General features: G+C 45.0%; 1 protein-coding gene across 1 annotated transcript; it reads right to left on the reverse strand.

The window, feature by feature from the left end:
• Window positions 1–957: 957 nt before the first annotated feature.
• mtus1a (microtubule associated tumor suppressor 1a) lies at window positions 958–23441 on the reverse strand. Its single transcript, XM_083651360.1, has 10 exons — window positions 22999–23441; window positions 18176–18432; window positions 12157–12223; window positions 9187–9401; window positions 6144–6249; window positions 5216–5289; window positions 5002–5097; window positions 3742–3858; window positions 3559–3656; window positions 958–1635 (listed from the first exon to the last, which is right to left on the reverse strand). The coding sequence occupies exons 1-10, from the start codon at window positions 23117–23119 to the stop codon at window positions 1401–1403; spliced, it is 1386 nt and encodes a 461-aa protein (XP_083507486.1). The 5' UTR covers window positions 23120–23441; the 3' UTR covers window positions 958–1400.
• Between the last annotated feature and the right edge of the window lie 671 nt (window positions 23442–24112).

Raw genomic sequence — 24112 nt, forward strand, 5'->3', positions numbered from 1 at the left:
TAACTCAAATTAATAACTCATTAACTCAAATCAACTCTCAATAACTGTCAAACTATTCATCATTCATCTAGTTTGACAGTTATTGAGAGTTGATTTGAGTTAATGAGTTATTCATTTGAGTTAGTGTGGACCAGTGATGTCACTGGTCCACACTTTAACACTCAATAACTGTCAAATTAAACAACAGACTTCAAAACAGTTTAGTTTTCTGATATACTACTGATGTTCTAATGATACAAAGCTGGTTGAAAATGGGCGGAGTGTTCCTTTAATATCAATTGAGGCAATACCTGCTCCACCAATTTAAATGAGGTCAACCTTGAGGTTTCCCAGGGACTGTGTCAAATGCTGCAAACCACTGATGTTTAGTGACAATGTCTACATGAAACATCTTCAAGGTAACCATATAGGCAGAGCATCATCTGCAGACTGCCATGGAGAAATGAAGATGAAGACCATCTCCATAGACTTAAATTTTTTTTTACAAGTGAATGTGACATCACCCATTGGTTTGAGAACTCATTTTAAAGCCTCAAGTGTGGCGTTTTGGCCGCTGTCATCTGTTCTCGCGCAGCTAGCACAAGACCAGGGCATTCCCACTGAGCCGCACAAGACCAGGGGTTTCCCACTGAGCCGCGTGGCTAGCACAAAAATGGACACAGGCGACCCGTCAATCAGGCCCCAAAACAGTCTGCTTTATCATCCATTTTACTCTAAATGGGACAATACAGTGGTCGATTCCCTGCATATCAACACGAGGGTTGCAGGTTCGAGCCTCCGCGTTGGCCGGGCATCCATACAGGCACAATTGGCCGTGTCTGTGGGTGGGAAGCCATTTTTCACAACTGGAACTCCCCAAGACCATTTCACAAATACAAATTCAGACTAGAAAGACTATACAGGACTTTCTTTATTACAGTAAATGCATATCAAAAAGGGTCAACACACAATTTTAAATCCACACAGATATGCAGTGCGTGTCTGCCAAGCAAAGCTTCCCCTGGTCAACTCTTTGCCAAGACCCCAAACTTTAAAGCTGCATTAGGAGGGTTCAGTGACATTTCAAACACATGCACAAACAACCACTTGGATTGGTCCCTTGGTCAATCAAACAAGGAAAACAAACAAGATAAAAAAGAGAGGTAGCTGTCCAATATGGTTGCAGGGAGTTCCTCAGGTGTTAAGGCAGCAAAAAGAGAAGACATCCGAGGCACTCTTGAGTTATATTAAAAATCCTTTATTCTACAGGGATACCAAACCAAAGGAAAACAAAGATTTGTGGAGCAACTGTACAGCAACGGTTAACAGCTAAATGAGTCCGTTAATATGGCTCGCCTCCAGAGGGACACCTCTGTCCAAACGGAAAGAGGGTCTGCTTCCTGGAAGCGGGGGAGCCGTGGTTATCTGGGTGAGACGGGGGGGCTGGAGAAGACGGCCGAGATGCGGGGAGACTGGAGGCTGAGGGAGTGGGACGGGGAGGGGGAGGTGAAAGTGGGAGACGTTTTGCGGGGGCTGCTCAGGTCCCCGTTGTGGAGCTTCCACAGCAGTTCCTCGTTCTCCATGGACAGACGCTTGTTCACCTTGGACTCCTTATGAAGGGACTCCTGGAGCACCACCTGATCTGTAGACAATTGTCTGGGATGGGGGATGTGGGCGAGACGGAAGGGATGGGCATAAACAAAAACAGACAATTTAGGAATGTTTTGGAGCACAAATCTGGAGAAATGGTCAGCTGAACCTACAACCCAAGGACAGAGGGCTCTTACCTATGCCGTTTGATTTTGTCTGTGATCAGTGGCAAAGTTCTTACTTTGATGCATTTTGTCATTCAGGTGGTTTCACATAGCTTCAACAAATGAACCATACCTTTCACATCTGCATCTTTTAGATATGATTGTGCAATTTGGGTTCTGTTCCAAGTTTCGAATCCTAACTTGCAGATATGACAAAAATACCATTAATTTTCCATTTTGGACTGAGGAAGGTGTAGTCTGAGACTGAAACGCCTGTACTTTGCATAGCGGCCCCCCCCTCCTGATTTTTCTCACATTTTCTCCCCAATTGTCCTTGGCCAATTCCGCCTGCTGTCCCCGTTGTTGCTCCACCCCCTCTGCCGATCTGGGGAGAGTTGTCGACTAGCACCAGCTTCCTCCGATACAACCGCTTCTTTTCACCTGAGAGCGAGGGGGTTCACCGGCAGGACATAGCATGTGGGAGGATCACGCAATTCCCCCCAGTTCCCCTTCCCCCGAACAGGCACCCCAATAGACCAGGGGCCGGTTGCACCAACTGGTCTTACACTGGTCTTAAGCTAAGTTGGTCGTAACTTTACGACCTAACAGCTACGCCGGTTGCACCAAGACGGCTTAAGCCTTATTTTCACTACGCCCAGGCGTAAGAGTTACGCCTGGTCAGGAGGAGGCGTAGTGCCTGCCTGTAACAGAGATCTCCGCAGAGACCTTTTTGACTCCTTACCGTCATCGTCGTAACACAGCCAGTTCTCCGTCTTTGAAGCACGATGTTAAGATTATAACTAACTAGTTGTGTGGCTTAGCCTTCCCAAATGTTGCCGTTAATTTTTTTTAGAATTTAATACATAGAATTGGGAATGTTACATTCAATTTCATTCAGACTGTCTGGCTCAATCGCCGCCATTTTTCCCCCGGAGCGAGGGAGGGTGGGAGGAGTGTAGTGTAGTGACGCACATACAGTAGTGGCCACTGTAAAAAAACAAAGGAAGTTATTTTCGCGGGGGTCAGTGAAATAGCAGGGCACGAGGCACATTTGTGGGCCAATCAGAGGGCATTCCCCGACAATTCACATGAACGCGCATTGCTACGACCAGCGTAGTCAAGACCAGACGTAAGCCGTGTTGGTGCAACAGGCGTAAATCCACTCTAAAGACTGGTCTTAACTAAGACCGACGTAGGAGTTACGACCAGGCATAGTTAAGAACAGTTGGTGCAACCGGCCCCAGATGAGGCGCTAGTACAGCGACCAGGACACACCCCACCGGCTTCCCACCCTCAGACCCAGCCAATTGTGTGTGTAGGAACATCTTAGCCTGGGTAAACCCAGCCTCCATGGACTACTTAAATTACAGACATAACCCAGACACGCCTACTTTGCATATATTTTCAAGTCCTCCTTTCCCCCCACCAAGTAGTGTGCAAGCTTTTCATCATTAGCAATTCACCGACCCATTTTCAGCCTACTGTAGGCACCTACAGTCATTTAAATTTGGACGTCCTCAAAAGTGAGTTCTGCAGCTCCATGTTCCACTTTGCCTGCACTCTCAAGTATGAGTAAAATTCTTATGAACTATGATTTGCAGAATGATGTCTGATTCACTGGCACAGATTAAATCAAGGCATCTAATTAAACCACAGCAAAACTGATGGCCACAACATGTACTTACAGTAATGCAGTCAATGAAGTGTTGAGGGAGAAGCACAGTACCTTGGTGTGCACCTCACTTCTATTAACTATGTCCTTCATTTCTCTTACTTCAAACAAGATAAAGAAAACATGAAGTTGTGATGATGTTTAAACTCTCACCTTGATAGTGCAGCATGTCTGTCCATGCGGGCTTTGAGGTCTTCATTCTCCTGCTGGACCTTGTTCAGTCTCTCATCTAACTTCCCATTTTTCTCCGTCTGAAAAAGTACGAGTATGATGACGTAATGACGTGATGATGTCAAAATGCACGTGATGGCATTTTCATCTGCTTGGGAGTCTCACCAGTTTGTCCATCTGCATCAGCTTCTGCTCCTGCTGGTGCAGCTGTTTGTTCTTCATGTCCACCACAACCTTGATGCTATCAAGCTCCTGTTCCAGGTACAGGGTGTGTGGGTCTTTCTGGATGGTGAAAAAGCAGCAGAGAGATATTCAGGGACCAGTAAGACTTCCAAAATGAGTGCAGAAACACTGCCAGACTTTGTCCTCGCCTTGGAAATGTCATGGGCCCATAACTCCAGAACCGCACAACAGAGGGCGCCATGCAGCTGTTGCAACTATTCAATGCTTAGGGCTTGCAGAATCAATTAAACGAACACACAACGATCCTTATAAAGCACAAACATGGAAAGATCATGTTTAAGCAATAAATACTGCATCAAGTTAGTGTTGAAACTAATCCTCGTGTGTAAACGACGGTGAATTTGTAACACTGCACCACAATTCACAGCTCCGCCCAGACACTGGGTTGTTGCTGTTATTGTCTATTTATAGCAGATATGGAGCAGCAGGGTGATCTGAGGTGGCTAACTCAATTATTCTACTGTGCACAGGCAGAGTGGAGGGTGCAGCCACTTAACACTGATGAGGAGGCAGCCCAACGTTACTGCAGCACTTCTGCTAAATTACAATTCTACATTCTGGATGGAGAGAGGGGGGGGGGGGGGGGGGCTGTGTTATAGTTTAGCCAGAGATGGAGTGGAGCTTCACATCATGCATTTAAGTCCTTTTTTAAATTTGGTTAAAGGTTCACTGACCTTTTTTAAGCGGATACAAGTTACTTGAAAACTGGGTATGTAATATACAGCCTTTATTGGTTTCATTTTTCATAATTTTGGCCTACAGCTCCAGAAAACCCCCAATACAGTATTTCAAGAAATTAGAATAGTTTGAAGAAAATCAGCAGTTACTTCTCAGTTATGACTGACTTCAGCCTCAGTCCACTCCCTCTGAATCTCTGCCAAATTTTTGAATCGTCTTTGCTTGACAATCCGCTGAAGCCCACGGTTATCCATGTTATTTCCATGATATTCTAATTTTTTGGAAAGGATCTGCAAGTATATGGAGTTGCTTACTTCAACACCTGGGTGTGTTTTTTTTAAAATGGTGATCTCCAGGTCCATGCTTTGCCCAACACTGATTTACCTCTACATCACTGCCTAGAGGCAACCAACACCTGGATCATGGGATGTTTCAATAATGTAGTGAAGCCCTGCTATATAATAAGCACACAGATAAGGATAGCACAGAATGACAGTTAAGTACCTGACACTTTTCAGCCAGCTCTTTCCTCCTGTTCTCCTCTGCTTGTATCTTCTCAATGAGAGAACTGTTCTCTACAGTCAGCTCTTGGATCTGTCCCTGTTGGGCACACAGCACAAACTCAACACAAACTTTCAGATACAAGCAGTTCATCAATGTACCATCTGTCATGACACTATCTGTGGCAACTTCTTTAACAGAAAAAAGTGAGACTTACAGATAGAGCAGCTTCTGCTTCTTTCAATGAGTTGTTCAAAGACTGCTGCTCCTGATTGTGAACCTTCCGGAGCTCTAAAGAGATGACAGGTTTATGGCATGTGATAGCAAATAATGCACATTTTATAGACGCATAATTACAGCTACAGAGATTTTAAGACTTGAAATGACTACAAACAGTGAGCAATAAATGAAAGCCCTGTGTGAATGTACTAATACTATCATCAAAGAACAATTTCTATGAGGCCATGTCTACATTAGGTCGTTTTGTATGGATTCACACACTTCGTTTGCACCTATTATCCACACTGCCCCTATTGTTCTGAGCCTCAAGGCGTTTGCCTAAACCGAGGCTCCGCTCCCCGTCCTCCCTCCCGCAAAATGTCATCACCATTACTCAGAGCAGGTCAAATCGCCTCGCTTCCAGGATTGTTCTGTCTATTTCTAGCGGGATTGATGCAGCTTCATAAACTTTAAATGAATCATCCACATCAGAGTGAAGGAAATCGATGTATCTGGTCAGTGAGTTGAGGGTTGTTTAATTAATATGCACAAATGATAGCAGGCGCTCTCTCCTCCCTCTCTCCTGCTCACTCTCTCTCCTGCTGTAAAATACAATTACAATTCTTATGCACACTAAACTGCCAGCTTGCGGTCATGCATGGCAGTGTAGCTGAATGGGGAGCTGTATGGACGGAGAGAGGACGACAGAAGGCCAGTGCGGACCGACTGCTCCGTTCATGCAAACAGCCTAGTGAGGATGTAGCCTAAAACTGCTAACGGTACAGCACAGGACAAAGCTAATAACTATCCCACATATGACATGATTACAAGAATGCACACATAATGAAAAAACAAAAACCTCATGGAACAATGAAGCTTTAAAGGATATGTAGCTTGAAATACTCATTCCAGTGTTATTCACTGACCTTCTAGAGACTCGTCATATTGCTGTTGAACACACTGCAGCTGTTCTGTGTGGCAGCCCTCTAGTTCCAGCTGCATGGCTTCATGGTTGGCTTTCAGCTCTCCAATCTTAAAGCAGAAGACAGGATCAACTGAATAAAACGCAGTGCAGCTACAAAGATCCATAATGCTGTGGTTAGTCATTAAGATCCATAATGCTGTGGTTAGTCATTAAGATCCATAATGCTGTGGTTAGTCATTAAGATCCATAATGCTGTGGTTAGTCATTAAGATCCATAATGCTGTGGTTAGTCATTAAGATCCATAATGCTGTGGTTAGTCATTAAGATCCATAATGCTGTGGTTAGTCATTAAGATCCATAATGCTGTGGTTAGTCATTAAGATCCATAATGCTGTGGTTAGTCATTAAGATCCATAATGCTGTGGTTAGTCATTAAGATCCATAATGCTGTGGTTAGTCATTAAGAGGTGTTAGAGGCTATTTCCTTCTGAAGCACAGAAAATACACTTGATCAAACTCAGATAAATACTGTGTCTGTGATGAGTTGAACACTTCAAAACACAAAGTGCAAGTTTCAGCATCAAGACTGAGCAAGTCCTACAATGACATACTGACAAAGAACGCCCTCAGGGCCGATGACATACTGACAAAGAACGCCCTCAGGGCCGATGACATACTGACAAAGAAAGCCCTCAGGGCCGATGGGGCCAAGCTTTTACTGACAACAACTTTCCTTGAATGTGGAAAAACAGTCTGCACAGAGAATGACATCACATGATGGCTGTAGACCACCCTGCCCGTAAATGATTAGGATGGTGAGGATTAACACGTCACTGTCACTACAGACACAGGGCCGTCACTACAGACACAGGGCCAGTCACTACAGACACAGGGCGGTCACTACAGACACAGGGCCGTCACTACAGACACAGGGCTGGTCACTACAGACACAGGGCTGGTCACTACAGACACAGGGCTGGTCACTACAAACACAGGGCCGGTCACTACAGAGACAGGGCCGGTCACTACAGAGACAGGGCTGTCACTACAGACACAGGGTCAAGTTTATTTATATATAGCCCTAATTCACAAGCATGTCTCAGAGGGCTTCACAGAAAGTATGTCTAGCTAATTCTAGCTGACACAACAGTAACAAGAATATACAGAATAAAGATAACATTTGAACAATTGATAATATAGAAAATATAGGAATGAGGGGAGAGCAGAGGAGAGAGCAGGAGAAGGGAGAAGAGCAGGGGGAATGTGAGAGAGTGATGGGGAGGGGAGGGAATGGGAGATGCTGGAGGGTATAGGAGGTGGGGAAGGAGCAAGAGGAGAGAGCAGGAGAGGGGAAGGGAGGGGAGGTGTGGGGGAGAAGAGAGCAGGGGGAGGGAGGAGGTGGGGAGAGAATGAGCAATATAGACGGAGGAGAGGGGGGAGGTGGGGAGAAAATAGGAAATGAGGAGGAGAGAACAGAGAAGGAGAGATGAGGGTGCAGGGGAGGGAGAGCCAGGGTAGAGAAGCAGGGGGAGTGTGAGGGAGGGAGGAGGCGGGGAGAAAACGGGAAACGCGGAGGAGGAGGGAACAGAGAAGGAGAGACGCAGGGGGAAATGCGGAGAAGGAGAGAACAGAGAAGGAGAGGTGGGAGGGTGCAGGGGAGGGAGTGCAGGGAGGGGAGGGAGTGCAGGGCTGGTCACTACAGACACAGGGCCGTCACTACAGACACAGGGCCGTCACTACAGACACAGGGCCGTCACTACAGACACAGGGCCGTCACTACAGACACAGGGCCGTCACTACAGACACAGGGCCGTCACTACAGACACAGGGCCGTCACTACAGACACAGGGCCGGTCACTACAGACACAGGGCCGGTCACTACAGACACAGGGCCGGTCACTACAGACACAGGGCCGGTCACTACAGACACAGGGCCGGTCACTACAGACACAGGGCCGGTCACTACAGACACAGGGCCGGTCACTACAGACACAGGGCCGGTCACTACAGACACAGGGCCGTCACTACAGACACAGGGCCGGTCACTACAGACACAGGGCTGTCACTACAGACACAGGGCCGTCACTACAGACACAGGGCTGGGCACTACAGACACAGGGCCGGGCACTACAGACACAGGGCCGGGCACTACAGACACAGGGCCGGTCACTACAGACACAGGGCCGGTCACTACAGACACAGGGCCGGTCACTACAGACACAGGGCCGGTCACTACAGACACAGGGCCGGTCACTACAGACACAGGGCCGGTCACTACAGACACAGGGCTGGGCACTACAGACACAGGGCTGTCACTACAGACACAGGGCTGGTCACTACAGACACAGGGCTGGTCACTACAGACACAGGGCTGGGCACTACAGACACAGGGCTGGGCACTACAGACACAGGGCTGGGCACTACAGACACAGGGCTGGGCACTACAGACACAGGGCTGGGCACTACAGACACAGGGCTGGGCACTACAGACACAGGGCTGGGCACTACAGACACAGGGCTGGGCACTGCAGGGCTGGAGGCAGCTTCCAGTCTAGTTAATATTGTGTTATGAAGCCATGTAACATGAGCTCAAGTAGAGCCAAGGGCACGGAGAAAGTGCAAACCTCTTGCTGTTGTTACACCTAAATACACCATTTACACTTTACATTCAAATGAAATATGTTAGAATCACAATTAAGGGTACAAAGGTGATAATAGTCTAAAGGGGTGGAAATCAGATCAGCACCAAAATGAAAACTATTGCTCCTTGGTCCTATGCCGATCGGTCTACCAATTTTCAGTAAAATCTGTTTTTGAGATATTCTGCTGACAGACAATCTAACAAGGGTAACATAATCTTGTTGGAGGAGGTAATGATAAAAATGCCTTTCAGGGGCCATAGTAATAGTTAGCTGCCTAATAATAATAGCAAGGCATACAAACAAAGTGAGCCCAAGTGTGCAAGACCATGGGAGGGTGAGAAACTGGGGTGGGACAGCAATTACACGCACACGCTGGGAGTGGAGTAGGACTAGGGACACACCTGTTGCTGCATCATGGCCTTGCACCTGTCGGTCTCCTCCTGGTAGGTGAGGTGGACCTTGTCCCACTCGGCCTGGTAGAAGGCCTGCAGCCTGTGCTCCAGCTGAGCCAGCTCAGTCTGGTGCTGCTCCTGGAGCTTCTGCAGCGTGGCCTCCAGCGCCACACGCAACTCCTCCTTCTCCTTCTCCAGTAGGCCACATGAATGGACGGAGCATACTGCAAATATGAAAGAAGCATACCTGTATGATTTATTTGATAAAAAGTGTATTATTCTATAAAGCCCAGAATTGCTGTAGATGAGATGGCAGGCGATAGATGAGCATACATGACACAGGTTTACATGATATTGTGTGTGATTGTACACAATTCAAGATTCATTTTAATAGTCATAGTGAGTAATACGATTACAAACAAGGCATATTATAAGTATTATTTATAAGTGCTTGTGTAAAGCATCTGATACTGTAAGTCCGTTGAGAAACCACTGTTGGGAAAATCCTTGTTGAGGCAAATGTGTGACATTGTAAAATGTTCTCCAACCATGAATGGAAAAACTGACTTTCATGGCCGTGTCTCTTGTATTTCCCCACATTAGCAAACTACAGTGCACCCATTTACTGATTTATGACCAGATGAAGATATGGAAACAAGTGTCTAAATTCTTTCACAATCTCTCTCATTTCCACAGTTGATCTGCCATCTTCTAAGTTTGAGCAAGTGGAGACTTATGTCCTTACTTATGCTCTGAGAGACTAGCTCTTTTCAAACTCGTCCATCATTTAGTTAGTGTGAATATCTGCTCTGCAATGGGTCAGTGACCCACTCCATAACCCAAAATGAAGAGAATTATTATTTGGAACTGGTCAATAATATAGTAGGTGTAAAATACTGAGTCCAGATGTTGCTGTGCTACAGCACATGTGTCACATTCCATTTTCTCTTTCCGTGCTGTCAGATAGCATCTAATGTACAGGGCCCAATAAATGTGCATGTAATGTAATATTCCCTTGTTTTACAAATTGGTATATTGTATATATTGATATAATGGCTATGGATGTAATGGCTAAGGAGTAAGGAGAGGCTTTTCTTGGCATCTTGTATGTGCATCTCTTTAGATGCAGGGTCCAAAATTAACTTTTTTGTCCACTGGCCAAATGACTAATGAATGTTAAAATTTTACCAACCACTCAATTGATTACCATCGTTTCTTTTTGGCTGGTGAGTGAAGCAAATGTACCAGCCACTTGCCTATTTTGTGTGTGCAGATTCACCTACCCCACAGTGGAACATAGCATCAGCAGATGCAGCAACAGAAGCCAAACTAACATAGGGACTATCTATCAGACTTTGGCACGCACGGCTCTACAAATGGAGCCCAGCATTCCTCAGCCATGTGTAACAGGGATCTAGTCATATGAGACTTTCCAGTCCAAATCCATCCCACCCAAACACCTCACAGCTCATATGGGACCCAATCATATCTAAAGTTAGTCGTATTTGGGCCAATGCTCAGACATGATGTGGTTTGGGATGTGGCCCAGATCCAGATCATGCATATACTGAAGCAGGCAGATCCTTCTGCATGTAATATAATGTAATGTAATCCTTGTAAAGGACTTACGTTATGATGAGTAAGAGCACAAGGGCTCGTACATCACAAATCTGGCTGCTGCCCAAAGACAGAGTGCTGTCAGACTATAATTAGATGCTGCAGGTGGAGTGACATCGGGGAAGCAAGCTCAAACTGGCCGGGAGGAAAATTGTCTGGGGAGGCAACAAACTGCAAAAGCGGAGCCAGAGGGGAAGTTAAAATAAATGCCTTGTGGACTTGCCTTTGTCTCGTACAAAACAAGGGTCCGTCTGAGGTCACTGTGGGAAATGAAATGGTGCCTGACTTGAAGAATGTGTTAAAGCACTGATAGCGTGGGGCTCAGTGGTAAAGAGCAGTCATGTGCGAGTCCCGAGGCTGTGGCAAGTCTGCTTACAGGCATGGGGAAGGGAGGAGTCACCACGCCCCTGCTGCCCAGGGAGATGGACAATGGTGTGTGTGTGGGCGTGTGCTTATACAGTACATCCAAGGCTATTCAGTGTGACTGTATTTAGGGGCTATATAAAGTGCATCACTGTCTCCGAAACCCTCACAAGGCCTCAGGTGGTTTGGCATTCCATTATTGGAAGCCCCGTCTGTGTGGGGGTCATAGGTCAGCCAGCCAGCCACCCCCTGGGGGAATGGGCTGACACCACTCAGGCCAGGGCCAATAAAACACACACAGCTCTGCAAATGAGCACCTGATCCTCAGAGGAGGATGTAGCAATTAACAAGGGGAGGAGGAAGCACAGAGGAACACCCATTTGATGGGTACAAGCAGAAGACACTACTAACAGCAGGATTGGTGATGTACCTGTATTCAAAAACAGGTAGAATTGGAAACACTACCTTTGTGCAGAGAAATGGAAAATGTTCACTAATGAAACAATTTATGCAGTTATCTGTATGCAGATTATACTGCATACAGTGAGCTTTGCTCGGATCACACGCATTTCAAGTTTTTCTGATTGTGATTTTCGAACTCGGCCTTCATTTTGATGTCAACTACACACCTGTAAAGTTTCGTGACTGCATCTTGCACTGTTATATCATCGCGTTTGCAAAATCTGTCCACAGACAAACACCTAGCAAAGTACTCAAAACAGCTTCTGTGGTAGTTCCTGCTAGAATAGGTCCACACATTTTGACTTGACACACACGGTGAAAACAATACCAGGCACATGCCGTCGCGGCTGGTAATCAAGATCAGAGATATGCATGGCTACCATTTTCAGCGTCTGGACTGAACACTACAAAGGAAAGGCAAACATCAGAAAGTGGTACTAAAAGCAGAGCCTGTATAATCGGTGTGTGCTGTAGTGATAACCACTGTGTGAACTGTGAACACAGCAAGGCTCGTGTGACAGAGGTGAGCCCACTTACCCAGCTCTCCTCGTAGGTTGACCAGCTCCAGGGACATCTCCCCGCGCTGCCGCATGGCTTCATCACGCTGGGGAAACAAATGTACACACTTAGTCATGCACAGACATGATGACAGTGCTTCTGCAATTCTTTTCATTTGAGCTCTTTGTTTTGCTTGAGTCAACACAATGAGCAATACCACACTACTAATCTAAAGGTTATTCAGTGTGAGAAGAAAATATGTTCGGTTACATACTTGCATTGAATGACAGACCATGATCTCTCTATATGGCAACAGCCAGCCACCTGCCTATCGAATGCTTATCCCCCATGAGACTGCCAAATAGAGTTGGCATCTCAAATATAACCGCACCGTAGCAGCACTATTTTACAATACCAGAGCTAGATCACATGAAAGGGGAATCAAAGGAAAAGGGCATTTAAAACGTCACATTCAACTCGTGTATTTTCAGTCTCAAACTGCCTTCCCTTTCAGTGTCTTTTTAAGCTTCTCTTCTGATTCAGTTTTGCAGTGGAGAGGACACAGCTCTGTAGCTGCAGTGCTCATCATCAGCCTCCCATCTGATGCACATGATGATCCAAAACTAAGCACTTCACCACTCGGTCTCTGACCTCACACAAACTACATCAACACACACAGAACGTGACAAACTATACACTGCAACACTACATCACAGACTACACACAGTCTGCATACCGTAACATCACAGACCACACACACACACAGCCTGCATACTGTAATCAAAGCATACTCACTGGCAGAACAGCCAAGTCATCAGTAACAAGAGTAGACACGCCAAACAACCACTTAACTAATCCGTCTGCAATAACAGCAATGACATATTGCTCTGGCCCTGGTCCGCATCTATTCCACAGTGCAGAGTAGAACAATGGAGAAGCCGGTTACCCTCTCTGCAGCGCAGGGAGCACTAAGGCACGCTCTGCTGCCAGTGCAGCCCATGATGGTCCAGGTGCCGGAGTCTCCCCCCTGGCTATGGAGACCCCAGTATGCCAGGACAGACAGTGGCCCAGGTGGACGCACCACCTCCACACACCTCCTTTCCCAGACTGCTCCGGCTACATCTGAGGGCAGGACTGAAAAAGCCGCTGCAATTGGCTGCGTTGAGTCAATGCAGTGGGCTTTACCGTATTGCATCTAAAAAAGGCGCAGTCTGCAGCAGTGGGAGTAAGGGCCGCCTCCTCCCCACTGAGCTGAGGTCACTTTAAGACAGCACTGATGAAGGCAGCCAGAGGAAACGAGCAGAGTGGAGCAGATAAATTGTCCAGAGCTGCCCGACATGAGGCTGATGGAGCAGGACTTGCAGTGACCTTCCCAGGGGAGAACATGGGAAGGGTTCATTACCACCATCCCCCCCAACTACCCCTCCTACAAACCCACGTCAAACCATTACCTCCCACCCCTCTGCAGTATAGTCTTACAATTCAATTTGAGATGATTTAATGTCTCGTGACCGGTCAAATTTCCACTTTCTGTGCAAGTATGGATCCTCACAGTCAATGTACCGATTCAGAGAGAATGATAATGTTATTCCATGGCTCTCTGCCAACTGCCGTGGTAATTATCTCTTAGATGAATCAGTGGTAATTAAAGGTAGAGCATATCCTCACAACCAAAATGTTGGGCTGAAAACTATATTGCAACTGAACCAGCCTCATGCCTGTAGTCTCTGTCGGCTGCCTTAAACACTTTTTTTTTTAAAGCCATCTTTTATCCAGGAACATTTTGTAATTCTATGCCCCCCCATGTCTCCCTGTGCTGCTCTGTGTCATTTAACCGGGTATCCAGTTTCTAGCAAACCACATGTAATTCAAAGGAATCTCTCTAGCCTGGTGCAAAGAGCATAGATCGATCTCCCAGATGTATATAAAGACGATATCATGGCAGGTGTAGAATAACCCTTGATGGTAGGCGGGGATCAATAGCAATTAATAGATCCAGATCAGTTTCAGATTTCCTGAATATTAACACGAAAGCAAGAAATTAAACAAAGCAAGATTACAAATTATTCTGATTGTTTGGGAATGGGTTTCCATCCAATATTGGATTACAATTTAAATGTACTCTTCCAGAGAATGCATGGTAGTAGTCCCAAGTCCAGTGCGCCTCTTCCAAAACAGATAAGAAACAGTGCACAGTACTTATGAAGTGTTTGGCTGCTGTTCAGAACCATATCAAGTCACCAGCTGGGACATTCTCACATGATGATGGCAAGCACCTGCCTCCTATTCTTGGTCTTGTGAGTGGCTACCAGATTCCAGTACTGTACATTACAGTACATGCACATATGGACACAAGATATGGGCTTCAAAACAAACCTCAATTATACATATATATTATTATATAATATATATTATATCAATTCCCTTTATTGAATCGATCTTCTGTGATTGAAATTAAGGGTAGGGTATGTGTATGTGATATGGGTATTTGTGACTAGTGGAACAATTCTACCAGAGGGAGAGGAGGAAACATGCTCTGTTCTTATGTTTGTTGACGCAATCAGTTTCATAAGCGTTCCACCCAAACAGAAGGATATGAGTCAAACAGTGACTGGAGATGTGTCTGTGTGAGCTGAATAATAAAGGATTGCATTACATCGGTCAGGCTTTGGAGTATTTAAACATTCTGTGTGTCAATTCTCTCTACACTCCTCTCCAAAAATCAGTTGGCACTTGCTTATTAATAATGTCTGTATCTTTGGAATGTGCCACCGAGTCACAACAGGCAAATGTTCTCAAGATGGTCCCTAAACAAGCTGAGAGAGCAAAACCTAAAATAACTTTAGACTGAGGACATGCTTTGAAACTAAATAACTCAAATCGATTCTAAAACCAACAGACCGCCAGTGCATGGAGCACTTAAGAGTGATATCTGAACAAGCTTTTGGATGAGGCAGGAGTAAATGGAGTTGCAGTAATGTAGAGCCCATGCAGGTATCTGCACAGCCTCATGAGCACATAGTGGACAAGGCGTCCACACTGTGTGGTGTGTCAGGAGCCTAACTGGCAGCACTGGCAGATAAGGTCCAGACAAGCCATTGCAACAGAATGATGGCAGGTTCCCAGCAGACTCTGGAGGAAAGGCCTGGCAGACATGATGTCTGCCCCTACACCCATGGTATCAGGCCTCATCTGACAGTTATAGAATGGACTAGAAAGTCCTTTCAAATATTTTTTTCCGATCCCCCCCCCCCCCCCCCCATTTTCTCCCCAATTGTACTTGGCCAATTCCCCCCTGCTGCCCTGGTCGCTGCTCCACCCTCTGCCGATCTGGGGAGAGCCGGAGACTAGCACCATGCTTCCTCCGACACACGTGCAGTTGCCAGCCGCTTCTTTTCACCTGACCGCAGGGAGTCCTGCCGGTGCAGAACGTAGCACGTGGGAGGATCACGCTATTCCCACCATTTCCCTTCCGCCCCCAATAGGCGTCCCGACTGACCAGAGGAGGCGCTAGTGCACCCACAAGTCCTTTTTAAATGATATACAGCCCCATCACAGAGAGTTGATATGGGGAGGGGGCATCTGACAAACTATATCGGTAATAAGAGCTTGTAGGATTTTGAAAGTTATGAAGAGGGTGCAACAAAGGTATTAAGACATGGACCATTCGCATTGGACCAAAACAAGACTTATTGGCCCATATCTTCCATGTGTGGCGCAGCAATGACTTGTCCAAGTCATTTCCTAGTTTGACAGGGCATATTTCCCCCCCCTTGCGCCGTGCGCAAAACTCAAAATGGCTTGGGTTATGTACTAGAATTATTGACAGGCATGGCCATGAATAACAGTTAATTGCTTCACTGAATACATCTGCAATGTACACAGAGGTAGCCTTGTTCATATTATTTATTTTCTTGTTACAGTAATTGTTACTGTACAGTATGGCCAGTATGAAGATTAATATCCAAGTGGCGCAGAGCCAATGCACAAAACCGAGGCAGCCTAATTTATTTCATGTCACTGAAACTATGTATCCAGTGGTTTACAGCGGCGACGGGGTATGCTACTTCCAGGCTTTGACAAACGTTGCTTTCACACGCTGCTCCGATTGTCCCATTTCCGAGTTGGGAAGTGGTTCTTCCTCGTTCATGAGGTTTTAAATGGTAATGTGGAAACAACATGGACAGATGATGGAAAGATGATAACCATGTCCAGTTTTTGCGTGACAACAAAGAGCAAATGAAACGGTCGGCGGGACTTATTTTTCAAACACCACAGCGCACATTTCTTCACTGCCAGAAGGGGGAGACAAAGGTTCTGCACTCAAAGGTTAATTGGATTAGCAAACTAGAATTGTGTGCTGGTACAGTATAGTCGGGATGAGAAATCCTTGACTGATCAAGTGTTTACTAATGCTTCCGTTACAGTATGTATTACAGTATGTATGTGTGTGTTTGTTGTTAATGCTTCCGTTACAGTATGTATTACAGTATGTGCGTGTGTTTGTTGCCCGTCTGCTGCTTGTGTCAACAGTCACCATTACAGGGAACATCTGTGCAGCCAGGGGAGGAGGACGTGGAATGGAAATGGAGAGGGGAGGACAATATTAAATCTCATACTTCATGACTCCCACTGGACAAACTTCCCATCTCTGTTTATATTTCCAGATTTAACTTCCCATCTCTGTTTATATTTCCAGATTTAACTTCCCATCTCTGTTTATATTTCCAGATTTCTATTAACATTTGAGCAACATTTTTCCCTGCTTTGTCAGAAATCTGTCTTTGTTCTTCTAGTCTGAGAAATATCTATTCAAAAACAAACAAATAAGCTGCAGGTGGAATTAAATCTTCTTACTCTCATTTTACCTTGCAATACTTTTTTTAACTTCACCTTTTTATTTCTCTATGCTTTTTTCTTTTTACCCATTTTATGTGAAGCACTTTCAATTGCCTCCATGTATGAAATGTACTATACTAAACTTGCCTTATCTTATGTCTTAGAGCAACGTATATTTGAGTCTTGGACGGTAAATTCCAGTTGTGCGAGTCAATCATCTCCTTCAACTTTCATATTGCATAGTAGACAAAACATATGGTGTGAAAACATTCCACAAGGACATTTCTAAAGTGAACCAGAGGCACTGAAATAGCTCGCAGCAGTTAGGTTTATATGAAAACCTGCCATTTGTCTCATTTCAGAAAACTTTATAACTTCTAACAGCAGAGGCCTTCTGATGTAAAGAAGATTAATCAAGACAAAATGGGTGAAAAGCCCTGCAGCCATCATTTCTGTTGTGGTAACATCACCTAAATGAAGGGAGTATGGCGGTTGGGATGGGAGGGGCTGCTGATAGGATAAGCCTGTGTGTAATGCATTGTGGGAAGAATAATCCCTCAGGGTATCTAGTTCCTGGAAGCCAATCACATGGCCCCACCATTAAAAACAGATCCAAAACAAACGGCATGCTTTAACATCCATATAAATATAATAAGCTCTAGAGTTCAGACTTGTGCATCTGAAAAACCTATGAACCATGTAATAATAATAATAATAATGCCATAATAAGTACAAGCAGGTACAACTGACATAGTTCAGTGCTAGATGTTAAGAGATGTGGTGTTTGGCTCAGGCTTTCAAACTTCAAACACCTTCATAATAGAGACGGAGGAGAAGTGTGTGAACAGGACATCATGATCCCCGTTTCAGGATGCAGCAAAGGAACATTACAGGTTAAAATCTTGTATCTAGTGAACACACACCAATGTTGACTAGACTGTCCCAATTGATAGGAATAATATACAAGTTATGAAACGGAGCAGAATTCCCCCATGATCTCCAACTGCTCCAGCTGTTCAGTGGACGACAACAGGACAACAGGACTGTTTTGTACTGGACAGCCTCCAAGTATTGAGTGTTGGCGTGTGTGCAAAGTGTGCAAACCCCCCCATGCCCTCGCAATCACTCCCCATGCCACTGCTCTAAATAGAAACGCCATTTCTACATTTGCCTAGTTGGATAAGTGGTTTAAATAAAACAAAAAAGAAAGAATCGGTACCTCAGCCAGGGTGTGCTGCAGGACAACTGCCATTGCCTCCAACTTGCAGTTACTGGCAGCCAGGAGTCCCTTGAGCTGCTGGAGGCTCTGCTCCTTCCTCTCACACTCTGCCCGGTAGTCCACCACCGCGACATCTGCAGGTCCGACATCCAACGGGCCACGACTCTGGGTCGGTTGGGCCGCTTGCTGCTGAGGCTGCTGCGGCAGCGGTGGCGGCGGTGGCCGGCGTGAGCTGGCCTTGTCTTTGTTCTTGTCCACTGCAAAAGAAGATGTATTGAGTGTTGTAACAACGTTGAGCATCATCATTCCCCCCTCCATGATCGCTGCGGTTGGTCCGACAGCACTGTCTGCTACCCACCCCGGCCCATATACACTCCCTGTCACAGGTCCAGCCTCATGTCCTGCATGGTTTTTCAGTTCAGAATTGTGCTGTCCATTAAAGCACACTGATGATTCACAGAGCTTCTCCAGCAGCCCAGAGGTAAAAAAAAAAAAATGAATGAGATTACTTCTCCATATCCTGATTCTATCTGCTGCTCTGCAGACACTGGTCACCAAGGACATCTTATTTTAGCAAGGCCATGCCACTGGGGTTTTGATTTACATGAGCTTTATAAATACAACACCCCACATAATAAGCACATCAATCCTGCTAACGAACAGGGCTTTGTTGGGACAGTGAGGTGAGGATAGAGGCACACCTGACCAAACCTACAGCACATGCTCATGATCAGGAGAGGAAAGCAAAGTGTAATGTATTTACTGTAGGAGGACTTCTTGATTGGACACCTGTGTAGAATAACATGTATGGAAAGCACCACCTCTGCTGGGGGACTGTGTGTGTAGTGGGTATTCTGTAACGTGGCAGTGAAGCCACATAGCACGAATACCAGCTTTAATGAGTGGAATATACATGCCACACCAATGGCCTCTGGCGAATAGTAATTCACTCAGCACTGTGTACTAGAGCGATACAGAGCAATTAGATAGAAGCAAGTAGCGACATTTAAAATGAATCAGCAAAAAACTACTATTAGTGTAGTTGATAGCATAATTTTCACTTTCTAGCAGTAAAAGCGAGACTACATCTAGTGCCAGCTAGTTAAATAGCAGTCATGTACTCCCTCAATTAATAGGTAGAATTCTGAAGCTTTTACTACTCAAATTAAATTCACACTACTAAGGAAGGCATCAATCATGCATGAATGGAGCAGATACTCAGGTTTGCTTCGCAACGGCATGTTATTGTAAGATCGACAACATCTTTAAATATGAACATACCGTACATCATAATAACACTGCATTTACTGAGATGCCTTTCATCAAAAAAGGTCCCACAGTTTCCATCAACACTAAGGAGAAGGTCCTCAATCTAACAAGGGGAAGAAACCACCTCCCACCACAAGACGGCCGATTCTGGAGCTGCTGCTGAACCAAGCGGTCTGCTCTCTGTACAGCGGCCGGGCCTGGTCAGAACAACACAACGCTGCAGAGAGAATAACAACATTCCAGGCTGGCCAGACCAACAGAGGGAACAGTGTTGTAGGGAAGGTTCTGCTACCTGAAATTCATGCAAATGTCTTAAGATGACTCCTAACTTCAATACTAATCCACAACGTGGTAACAGTCAATATGAGAGAGTGGGCCTCACTCTCCGTAAACTGCCGATATATTTCTGAACAAAACTTTCATGAATATGAGAATAATCCGCAACTAATAAGTAGCCAACTCCATATCTAAATCATCACATGCTTCATTCGTGCCATACTCTTTATCCCAAGTGTGCACAGCTCTATATGCGGGTGTGCAGTTCACCTCAAAGCTTTCCATCAAGCAGTACCATGTCTCACGGGCCAAAGTAAACTGTTCAACATAACCCGCAGGCACAGCCCTTAAGGCAAACAAAACATTAACTAAATACCCGAATGGTACAAGCAACAACACCACAAAGTATACCATTTAAAAAGGAAAATTCTGTACAACACAACATTTTAGAATTATGTTCCTCCTTCATAACTTAACTCCTATATAGATAGCCGTGATTTCAGTACTAGATCCAGTGTATAATATTCACAATATGGGATATAGACAATCTGAGACAAGAAAAACAAAAACATCGAACAGATGTTTTTTCTTCCAACGGCTGAAACTGCATCCTAGTATCCAGGGCCTGAAATTCACTTTGCAAACTATGTTCTTCAGATAGGGGGGATTAGACTTTGGGGGGGGAGGGGGGATTTATTCGGTCGCCGGCTAAAGATTTTGGTCGTTTGAAGCCAGATTCATAGGAATATCTAATTTTAAATTAACAATAGGATTAGACTGTTGTGATGTCATTATTCAGTCTTAACAATCATATTGCTAATTTTCTCACTCACTCCCATGTCACCACCTGCTCTTGCTGGGCTTGAAATTAGCTAGCTTTCAGATGATAATTTTGATGATGCTGCAGAGTCTAAAGGGTTTCTCTGTAGTGGGACGCCCTCTGCTGGGCGTGTCAGCAGCACTGTGAGAGACCACATCAGGCCAAACCACAGCCAACATGTACTGCAGACACGCACTCATGCAGAATTAAGTCCTGTCCTCCTGACACAGTTATGACCACGGGCAGCAGAGCTACTGCAGAGTGGCTGACAGATCACTGCACATTCTGGAAATATAAATGTAATGCATCTATGTAATGGGTTCACCAACATGCCATAAATTTGTAGTGCATACCACTTTTTGGTAGACCACACATTTTGAGAATTTGTCATTGCAACATACTATAGATAGTCGGTCAGTGTGGGAACGCCAACAAAATCTTGCGTCTGGCGCGCGAGTGGGGTAAAACCCCCCACATATCTCAATGGGCTGACTCATTAAAGGATGGTGCTGTGGCTCTACACTACAGGATTGGGGATTCTAGAGCAGGTACATAGATGTCTGTTCAGATGTGCATTTACTGCGGTGGTTGAATCACCGATCCTGTCTGCCTGGGCTGGGCTAGCAGCTAAAGTGTTCATGAAAATTTTAAAATCTAGGCTGGCTAGTTAGAATTTCATCTCTTGTCATATTGCTGAGGCAAATGGTATATCATATAGCATTATTGGTATATTCTTTGTTGGGAAAAAACTTGATTTATTTTAAATTTCATTAATGCCACTAGAGGAGTTGTCAAAGATCTCAAAAGTCCAGTTCAAATCAACATGATCATGTAAACAGGTATTGGCCCCATATAAGGTTTTTCTTTATTTATCCCTCCTCTGGACTTGTCTCCAAGACCAAAAATGGACATTATGCAACAGTTTGCTGCAGAATGTTAAAAAATTCATGCTTTCATCTAGCTAAATAATTCAAAATGGTCCTAAGGAGGAATCCATCTTTGCTCGCACACGGGGATGCAGATTTGCACAGGTGCGTGCACACACACGTGCATACACATCCATTCAGATCTTATGATGCACTTGGGTCTCTTCTTATTACAGTATTCCCTGGTTTTCTTTAAAGCACACAGACAAATCTGTGCACTTTATGAATAAATGTGACTTGACATGAGCAGATGGGCTCCCTCTCCACTCTACTGGTGTTCATGGCAACAGAAAATATGGCTATTTTGATCAAAGTGTCTGAATATAGACTAGGTGTCACAGTCAGCATAGGTTGCCCTCTACAATTCAGACTCCTTTGCTAGCGAGGGGGGAGAGTGGGAGAGTGATTCTGTGACTCACTCCACAGCATGCTGCTCTGCTGGTGCACGGAGATATCACACCATAGCACAAAACATGGTGGGTGTTCAGACACGTCACACAATCAGACACTTGTTAGTGTTGGTTTGATACAACACCAACTACATTTCTCAGTGTAATACTAGTCACTGGATTATTTTGCCTGAAAAATCTCAATTGAATTGATCAAACTACTGACATATACAGATATCAGATTAGTGATGCAGATGATCATATTGTATTAATGACAATGGCTCCATTGCATTTCTGATGAGAATTTCAGTATGGCAGTTCTTATCAATACTACAATGTTCTGAAGTTGGATTAGAAATGTTTCAGCTTTTTTCCCCATTTGAGGAATTTATAGCCATGTCTGAATAACTCAGCTGTAATCTGCCCTGCTAAAATGCAAAGTACTAGTGACCCACAATAGGCAGTACTCTTACTCGAGGTCTAAGACAACCCCGTTTGGAAAAAATAAGAACACAAAAAAGGTATGCCATTTGATCATTAAGCCCTTTTGAACTAACCATATTTGGCCAAATCTCAAAAAGCATCTCACAAAATTGGGAGATGAATGCATTTAGAATAGAAAACCATTCCCACACTAAGGTCCAACAACAACAACGAGGTTCCCAGGGCTCAACCCGGTGACCGAGACCCAAAATAACCTACATCTCAGGCTGAAACGGGAGCACTGGGTCTCCCAGCGAGCAAGATGAAGTGCGTTTTCACACTGGCACTCATACATAGTAATAGAAAAACATCCTGAAAATAAATCTGTAATATTATATATATATAGAAAAATATAATATGCAATTTTATAACTGATTCTGAATTTCAAGATCAATATATTGGTATAACTATGACTATTGCTTAGTCTTCCTAGGCTCACAGATCTTGGGTGTCCAAGGTAGGTAACATGAAAGATGAACCTCTCCTGCAGACTAGTAAACAGCCACACTAAAAATAGAGTTGAGAAACAGCTAACAGGACAGCTCTGCATGAGAGGCAAACACCAATGGGCTTGGCTTGAATACTAAAACACAGAGGCAGCCAGGCCACTAAAGCAGTATCACTACCAATATCAATGTTGGGGGAAGAAAGGTAACAGACCTGCACAGAAAACCACAGTGTTCTTCCTGCATCCTGACAGCAGCTGAAGGTTTCGGAGTAAACCCTTGGCTGTCAGACGCACGTGGATGTTCGACAGGGAGAGCTTCGGAGACCATAACATCTCTCAAAAACCACGTTTTCAGCCAACAATTACTCGAAAAACACAAAACCAATATCCAATATCCACATGCCAGTGTGGTCCTCAGTGCATCATGCCTCAGGTGACGGAAGCACAGAGGGAGGAAGGGGGGGGAAAAGCAGTAGGCTAGTAACTGTTACACCAATGAAAAATCAACAACAACAAGGCCCTCAGTTCAGCACGGCAGGTCTCTCCAAACTCAACAGCCCACACCCAGCTGGCAATGTTGGCAGAGAGAGAGGGGCGGGAGGCCGGCCAATACTTTCGGTGGCACAGCCCTCGACAGATGTGACAAGAGGCAGGCAAAAACATTAAAATCCCTCTTAATCTTGTGGGTAAAGCCAGCCTTCAGCCAGTCACAGAACACAGAACGCGTAAAGCAGCAGAGCAGAGCAGCATCTCCAAGCTCGAGGATGGCGGTGCTGTAGCAGAGCCAGGATGCTACGAAGGGAGGAGAGGGGGTAGGGAGAGAGGAGTGGGAGGAGCAGACTGCATAAAAAGCAGCCAATGGGAATATAATCTGGCTCTCTACTCTGCCTTTCATTTACTGTTCTACCTTTCCCAATTGTCACCAGTAGAGGGGAAGAGAAATGGCGGGAGACAATGCTTGCTCTAGCCAGGTTGATTGTCAGGAGCTCAGCTTAAAACGGCTCTCACAAACATTAGGTTGACTGCAAGTGCCATCGTACTGTAATGCTACAGCCTCCTCCAGCCCACCTTTTTAAAGAACCCTTCAAACAAAAACATCATTACACCAATTATGATGTTGACATTACAGGATGCACAGCTCAACATCCCGTCATTATACTGTGATTTAGTGGTCGATTGATATGGGTTTTTCAATGGCCGATGCCAATATTTAGAGAGCAGGGAGGCCGATGGCCAATATACTGTATATAACAGATATGATTTTTGTTTTTGCATCTGATATTATACAACAATTGAATAATAAAATTGCTGAACTTAAATTAACTT

The sequence above is a fragment of the Poromitra crassiceps genome, assembly GCF_964638095.1.
Source record: "Poromitra crassiceps genome assembly, chromosome: 15".
Lineage (NCBI taxonomy): Eukaryota > Metazoa > Chordata > Actinopteri > Beryciformes > Melamphaidae > Poromitra > Poromitra crassiceps.